Source organism: Drosophila mauritiana, chromosome 3R (genome assembly GCF_004382145.1).
Source record: "Drosophila mauritiana strain mau12 chromosome 3R, ASM438214v1, whole genome shotgun sequence".
Lineage (NCBI taxonomy): Eukaryota > Metazoa > Arthropoda > Insecta > Diptera > Drosophilidae > Drosophila > Drosophila mauritiana.
Genome location: NC_046670.1, coordinates 9,945,528 through 9,952,915, shown reverse-complemented (window position 1 = coordinate 9,952,915; position 7,388 = coordinate 9,945,528). Strand labels below are relative to the sequence as shown.

The following is a 7,388-nucleotide window of genomic DNA, read 5'->3' as shown; positions in this document are numbered from 1 at the left end:
CAGATGCCATTTCGCCATGAGGCTGTTCGCAGTGATTTTTTGGATAGGTAAGCGATATGATTAAAATAGGATTGATCGGATTTCTAATTGGAATTCATTTCCCTTCCAGGCTGGGCCTTCGGCCAAGCGAATTCCAAAAGCCCGAGTGCCGAGACGGGCAGACTGATAGCATCTCTTCAAGCTGCTCCAGCTCCGGCGCCAGCACAAAGTGTGATCTACAAGCTGCCACCACAGCACTACTATCCGCCACCACCGCCTCCGCCTCCGCCACAGCACTGTAATTGCCCACCAGGTCCACCGGGTCCTCCTGGACCACCGGGCTTACCAGGAACCCCTGGTCCGCAAGGTCCCAAAGGACACACTGGGTCCAAGGGCGAGCGAGGAGAGAAGGGAGAGCGCGGTCACTACGGACTACCAGGCCAACCAGGTCAACCGGGACCCATTGGCCCACCGGGACTACCGGGCCCACCCGGTCACAAATCGGGACATGGTCACCATGGTCACCATGATCATCATGATCACCACCATCATCATCCAGCGCCTCCACCGCCACCACCTCCGCCTCCACCGCCTCCACCACCTCCACCACCACCACACCCACACCCGCATCCACATCATCCGCACCCACCGATCGTGACGCCTCCAATTATAGTTCCCATACCCTTGCCACCGCAGAAAGGTGACCATGGTCACCATCATCACCACAAGGGAACCAAGGGTCCTCCCGGACCTCCAGGTCCACCAGGTAAGAGAAAATCGTTACTCATATATATCACAACGGTCCAATATTGAAAATATTGAAAGGGTATCTAGTCGTTTTCGTTTTTCTTTACTGAGTATTTCATCTCTTGCAGGAACGGGACCACCGGGTCCTCCAGGACCTCCAGGCACTACGTATCCACCTCCCCCACCACCACCGCCACCACCGCCACCATCGTACCCATACCCACCTTACCCGTATCCACCACCTGGTCCTTATCCAGGACCATGGATTCCTCTACCAGTGCCAGTGCCCTGGCCCTCAAAGGGACATAAGGGAGACAAAGGTCACAAAGGAGGCCACAAGGGAGACAAGGGCGGACACCACCATCACTATTACCCACCAGGACACGATAAGGGAGGCCACTATCCGTATCCACCCCACGGCGGCCATGGAGGCCATCACCATCCAGGTCATAACTATCCAGGACCCTATCCGCCACCCTATCCACCTCACCATCCCCATGATGGCGGGGACAAGGGACATCACCATCATCCACCCCACAATCACGGAGGACATAATCACGGAGGACACCATCACGGGGGACACAACAACCATCATCCACCTCACAACGGAGAGCACAACCACAATCATCCCCCACACAATCACGGAGGACATGGCCACCATCATCCCTCACACAATCACGGAGGGCATGACCCACATAATACACACCCCCACACTGGTAATCATGGAGGTGGAGGACACGGCCAAACTCCACACCACCAACACCCCCATCATCATCAACCAAAACCCACTAAGCCAGAGGGTAGTGGCGAACAAACTCCACGGGATGATCTGGACTTGCTGGATGAAAATGTGGAGATTGTCGAAAACATAATTGATGAAAATGAAAACGAAAATGATTTCATGGAGGGCGAGGAGGAAATGCCCAATGAGCCCAATGACTTGGAGACGGAACCCGAGGATGCGGGCTACGGCCTTGAATATGCAGATAACACTGTGGAGAACAACGAATCTCCGAGTGGCACTGAAGAAATCGATGATGAGGATCCAAGCTATGTGCTACCAGAAGGAGAAGATGCGATGGAAGAGGACCATATGATGGAGGACCAGTTGGACCCAGAGAATATGATGGAGGATAACGCACCTATGGATGGAGATGCAATTGAGGAGCGAACCAACAAAGGTCCGATTATCCTGTCGATTGGAACTCCTCGAAATCCTTTTCACATTTACACCTATGAACAGTATGATACATAAATAAGCCAACGCCACAACACCAACAAAATAAAAAATAACTTTAAAATATGAATCTTTTTGGGTTTTTTCTTACAAATCAAAAATACGATAGTTTGGGTTTCATTTACAGATTTTGATACAGTTAATAAGACTTAAATGTTTAATAATTAACAAAGAGCAATGAACCTTTGTTGATTTTCGTATTAATAAGATCATCTCGTAGAATTCGTATAGAAAAAATTTAAATAAATAAACAATAAACTGCCTTATTGTTAGCTGTCAAAATAGTTCCGTTGTTCTTGGAAATGTCTGTGGCTTTGTTAGATTTTCTATAAAATAACAATGGACAAAGATATGAAAAAAGTGAAATCATAATGAAATAAGCTATTAATTCAATGACAATCGAATGAAATTGCCAACTCAAATCATTTATCAAAATACAAAAGATAAATTGCTTGCAGTTATTAGGTTAATTGAATTTAAAAAAAAAATCGAACTCTATATATACTAAAATTATGAAATCACTAACAAATATATTTGTCCAAAAATATATCTTATACGACTTTTTAAAGCATGCGTGCATCAAATTGATCCAATGCCTTTAAGTCTAAAGAATTTTGTGCGTCATTTTGAATTTCACTATTTAAAATCAATTTGTATGATAACGTGGTATCTATGAAAGGAGATAAGCCAGTTCGCCCCATTTTTGCGGTATTTTTATTTTATTGCCCCGTAAATAAAACAATGGGTGCAGAAATGGAACAATCAATAACGAACTGGAACCAAATAAAGAACTAAAGAAAGTTAATAAAACTTGGGCCATAATATAAATTTTAATTCTTAAATAATTACCACACATATAAGTCCCAACTGTGGTAATCCATTTAATGATATATTAGCACATCGACAACCGGGAATAAATCATTTTTCTTGAGCATGCCTGGGTATCTGGACCAATCTTCGGTTAAATTTATGCAAAATCATTAGGCTGATCACATCTGAGATTTGCGATTTACATTTTATGTGTTTCGCATTAACCCATTAAAGTCTAGCCCAACTGTTCTTAAGGTCTATATAAGAGATGATCTAAGGCGGGCAGGTGTTCATTCACGAATGAGGCGTCTTGAAATGAGGCTGCTCGCGGTTCTGCTGTTCACAGGTAAGCGGAGTGCAGAAGATGGGACCTTAGAACATTACTTTACTTGGTTCTTGTATTTTAGCCATCTCAGCATTCTGCGAGGGATCATGGCTGCTTTCCCCAGTTCAGCCGGTCAAAGTAGAATCGCGGCCAAAGGCAAAGAAACCAAATTATAAAAACCACAATCTGTACTATTACAGTCCTGAAACGATAGGTTCTTCCTTTTACCATGGATCTCAACCCAACTGCCAATGTCGACCCGGGCCGCCTGGACCTCCTGGGCCACCAGGAATTCCTGGTCTGCCAGGTGAGGAAGGAGCGCCAGGTGAAAAGGGGGATCGTGGTGACCGTGGAGAAAGTGGCAAAAGGGGTAGGCCGGGTTATACCGGATTTCCGGGGCCCATTGGTCCACCAGGTCTACCAGGGCCACCGGGCAGACCTGGAAAATCTCCATCTCATGGACAGAAACAAGGTCCAACCATTATTTACTTGCCAGCAATTCCAGTGGACAAACCGCCAAAAGCGGAAAACCCAAAGGGCAGCAATAAAAACCCACCATCGAAACCCGATAATAGGAACGTCATTAAAAAGACAAACAAGCCCCGGGCACCGCAGCCTTTGAGGGCAAATTCCACTGAAATTAAGTATCTCAAAGTTAGTCCGCAACTGACCCAAAGCCACAAAAACCGAAATCGCAAGAGACCCACTACTTTCGCCCATTCCGATCGCAAGAAAATCAACCAGAGTAACAAGATAACAACTTCGACTAAGAACAAACAAACAGTAAACAATTCCCAAAAACATAAAACAAACGCTCCAATGCGCCGAAAGCAGACTCCCAAGCGAAAGGTAATTAAAAATACAACTACTGATTTAAGCAGTTCAGATCGTCAGCCCGTTAACAAAATCAAGGGCACCAATCTTGGCGAGAAAAACATATTAACCGATGCAAATAACAGCATGAATTTGAATATCAGCCACGTCGGATCCCAACAAACGAAAAACGTAACTAAAAATGTTGTAAATAGTAGTCAAATTGATGATATACCAATGCCAGCGGATGTATCTGCAATAAATTCTTTAAATAAAGACCAAACCCCAATGAAAGCGGAAATAGTTCAAGTAAACTCACAGATATCTAATACTACATTGCAAGATACCATCCTGGAAGAGACGACTCCACCGAATAGTATTAAAATAACAGATGAAAGGCTAGATCTTAACAAATTAACAACGATTACCGAAGAGGCACCTGATGTGATTAATACAACAACCGTTGAAATTCAGATTTTAAAGAGTAAAAACGAAGCTGAAGCACAAACTACAGAAATTCCAACAGAGGAATTAGGAGAAACAACCACTTACAATATGTCCAATGATGAGATAAGTCAAGGTTTCACGACATTGGAACCCACATCGAACACCGAAAGCCCAGCGACAGCAGTAGCAAATGAATCTGAAGAACCCACAACCCTTGCACCAGATGATCCATCCAAAACGAGGAACGGTGAGGAACTAGGATCACCAAACACTGAAACTACCATAGCAGAAACGACAGAGGCATTTCCCACAGACAAACCCCTTTTCGATAAAGAAGGTCAAAGGTTATCTTTCACACCCACTGAAACTGAGTTCGCAATCCCAGTAGCTGTTCTGTTTGATAATACGCCTGAGGTGATAGAAACTACACAAGCAAACTCTGCTGTCCAAGTAATATAAATAAATAACATTAACTAAAAGAATGCGTTATCTTATTTAAGCAGTTTCTTACCAAAAATATACCTTGCTAAATTTAAAATACAACTAAAGTGGCACACATTTTATAAAAATACTTTTTATTACCCCGAAACTTATTCGTAAAAATCAAATAAATATTTTTAATGGTGTCACATCTTTTTTAACTGCAGTCACATGCTAAAAAACAAATTCAATTTCTTTGTTGCATTGTGTAAATTAATAAATGCAAAATATGATAAAAATGTAACTAAACAAGAATGTTTGCATCTTAAAGAACAAATTGAGCAGTCCAATTAGTTTCAGATACATTTGCTAATGAAAACACTAGTGAACAAGCTGAGGCCTGAGATCCTGCCATTTGCTTAGATCGATTTGCGGAATAAAATTGCAGTTCAGTAGTAGATTACTAAAAAAGAAAATCAATTTAAAATTATATATTAAGATATAGATATTTGTAAACTTACTGTGAATTCGGGAATACAAATACGTTTGGCTGGATTAAATGCAGGTAGTTGGCATTGCTGCAGAACAAGCTGGCCAGGCTCACTTTCCGGATCTCGGCCAATTGAGCTGTGAAAAACATAATTTTCATATATTATCTTATTAAATTTTTATAATTCTACTTACCGCGCGAAAAACCTCCCTCGTTCTCCCGCTCAAAGAAGAATCTATCGCCACGTCGCGTGTTGAGGAACTGTTTCCCAATCACACACAACAAAGTTGGTCCAAATAGAGCATCTGGTACATGGTACTCCAGGGTACCGCCTACACCAAGTTCCACGTCATCCGGAGTGGCGTACAGTCGGCGCAACAGCGATATTTTCTACTCCAATGGAAATTTAGTACTTTGATCTAAAATAATCTTGATCTCAATAATCTACCTCTCCGGGAATTTCATGAGCGAAATCAGCCCAATCGACAGCTCGTCGCAGACCACAAAACTCTCGCACATCATTGTAGGAAGCCAATCCGAAGTCTCGTGCCCTCTGAATATCTATAGCCTTAAGATCCGAACCGTACTCCTCGAACTCCTTGCGGTTGAAGTAGTGCTTGATCTCCCGATCAATGTTCCCATCCGATCGCTTGTGCAACTGGGTAGCCAAGCCTCTCAGCAGGGCATCGAAGTTGTCGGATGTGTCCAGTAAACGAATAGTCTCTGTTCGGTCGAGGTAGTCACTCAGGCGCATGGTCTGATTAGATCTCCGATTGGGGGCAACCAATCTGTGAACGTTATATTATTGTAAACACATATACAATCAAGAATTAGGCCAAATACTTACGAGAACCATCCGGGAATTTGAGTGTGGGCGTATCTAAAGGCGGCAGCAGAAAACTCCGCGTAGGCAGCAGGATTAACCGTCTCGTCGTAGTCGTTGACGTACTCGGTGGGCTCCACTGGATAAATCAGACCGTTCAAGTAGGTATAGGTGCGACCAACGAACAGTGGAAGCCAGTCATAGTATGTGATCTTCTGGAACTGCGCAATGTTGATCTTGCGTGCCTCCTGGAAGATGCGCTCGTCACTATGATCGGGATTAATCAGCGCTAGATTTTCGGCCAGACGATTGTGCTCTCGGACCAACAGAGTCTGCAGCAGGGCGATGGTGGGCGTGAAACGATTCCGAGTGTCCGGTACGATGTAGCACTCACTCTTGGCACCGCACTCGCCATTCTCATTCTGGCTCACCGGTAGCCAGTGTTGTCCGTTCGTGTAGCTGGTCTTCAGAAGTCCGCCCTTGAACAGGCGGACCTTTCTGTTTTGGGAGGGATTGTTGCCGTAGATGGAGGAGAGATCCAGGTAAGCAGTTGCCACCGTTAGCTTCTCGGGTTGGGGTTCCTCAACCTTTGGGCATATGGCATCCGCATCCGACACACTGCGGGCAAAGTGCAGACAGGTCTTGCCCGTATGGTAGGCGATGGGACCACCACGGGGCAGGTTGATTGGGAGACAGCGAGGATGACGCGGCTCGGCACAGCAATCTTGAGGAGCGCCCTGTGTGCTCAATTGGCTGATGTCGTGGGCAACAAACTGGCCAAATTGCATGGCCGCCATGGTGCGGAACCTGTCGTTCCTAGTCTGCTCGCCGTACAGCGACAAGGAGATCAAACGGGCATTCGGAGCCTGTTCCACTTGGCGAGGAGGCAAAAGCCTACGATAACGCGAAACGGCAATTCCAAACTCGGGATACAACAGATTGTTGCAGGATCCATCCAAGGTTCGGTAGTGCAGATTTCGAGTATCATTCAAGCAGTTGCGAGGCGGAACTCCACATCTTAAAGGTTGTTGGGAGGCAGAAGGCTCGGCCCAACTATTGTGAACATTGTTGCCATTGTATTTGGGCATAAGTTCTGTAATCAAGGCATCCAAACTTCCGTCACTGACTCCTGGGCGAATGTCAAAAGAACTCCGTTTGGACCTGGACAAGGAGGGTTCCATTGACGAATACGGGCACTTGGTGGCCACCGCCACAGACAGCACACTCAAAACCACCAAAAACACTCTCATAGCACCGACGACACCACAAAGCACAATGCAGCACCAGCAGCTGGGTG

At 45.1% G+C, this 7,388-nt stretch overlaps 3 protein-coding genes across 3 annotated transcripts; 2 read left to right on the top strand and 1 right to left on the bottom strand.

Moving 5' to 3' along the window:
* The first annotated feature begins 16 nt into the window (after window positions 1-16).
* LOC117145319 (formin-like protein 20) lies at window positions 17-2,033 on the top strand. Its single transcript, XM_033310913.1, has 3 exons — window positions 17-47; window positions 110-745; window positions 855-2,033. Exons 1-3 carry the CDS (start codon window positions 17-19, stop codon window positions 1,979-1,981), a joined length of 1,794 nt encoding a protein of 597 aa, XP_033166804.1. The 3' UTR covers window positions 1,982-2,033.
* Window positions 2,034-3,083: 1,050 nt separating this feature from the next.
* On the top strand, window positions 3,084-3,805 carry LOC117144398 (cuticle collagen 34). The gene is given in 3 exon segments (XM_033309534.1): window positions 3,084-3,119; window positions 3,181-3,632; window positions 3,634-3,805. Coding segments are annotated over 3 exon segments (570 nt in total). The 5' UTR covers window positions 3,084-3,088; the 3' UTR covers window positions 3,721-3,805.
* Window positions 3,806-4,946: 1,141 nt separating this feature from the next.
* LOC117143477 (peroxidase) lies at window positions 4,947-7,368 on the bottom strand. The gene is made up of 5 exons (XM_033308191.1): window positions 6,116-7,368; window positions 5,717-6,056; window positions 5,463-5,658; window positions 5,300-5,405; window positions 4,947-5,241 (listed from the first exon to the last, which is right to left on the bottom strand). Exons 1-5 carry the CDS (start codon window positions 7,339-7,341, stop codon window positions 5,160-5,162), a joined length of 1,950 nt encoding a protein of 649 aa, XP_033164082.1. The 5' UTR covers window positions 7,342-7,368; the 3' UTR covers window positions 4,947-5,159.
* Between the last annotated feature and the right edge of the window lie 20 nt (window positions 7,369-7,388).

Excerpts from the sequence above, each read along its gene's own strand:
- LOC117145319 (XM_033310913.1), top strand. The coding sequence starts at position 17 with ATGAGGCTGTTCGCAGTGATTTTTTGGATAG. Across the intron at positions 48-109 it reads CGCAGTGATTTTTTGGATAG|GCTGGGCCTTCGGCCAAGCG; the intron begins GTAAGCGATATG and ends TTTCCCTTCCAG. Across the intron at positions 746-854 it reads CGGACCTCCAGGTCCACCAG|GAACGGGACCACCGGGTCCT; the intron begins GTAAGAGAAAAT and ends CATCTCTTGCAG.
- LOC117143477 (XM_033308191.1), bottom strand. The coding sequence starts at position 7,341 with ATGAGAGTGTTTTTGGTGGTTTTGAGTGTGCTGTCTGTGGCGGTGGCC. Across the intron at positions 6,057-6,115 it reads CAAATTCCCGGATGGTTCTC|ATTGGTTGCCCCCAATCGGA; the intron begins GTAAGTATTTGG and ends TAACGTTCACAG. Across the intron at positions 5,659-5,716 it reads CTCATGAAATTCCCGGAGAG|AAAATATCGCTGTTGCGCCG; the intron begins GTAGATTATTGA and ends CCATTGGAGTAG.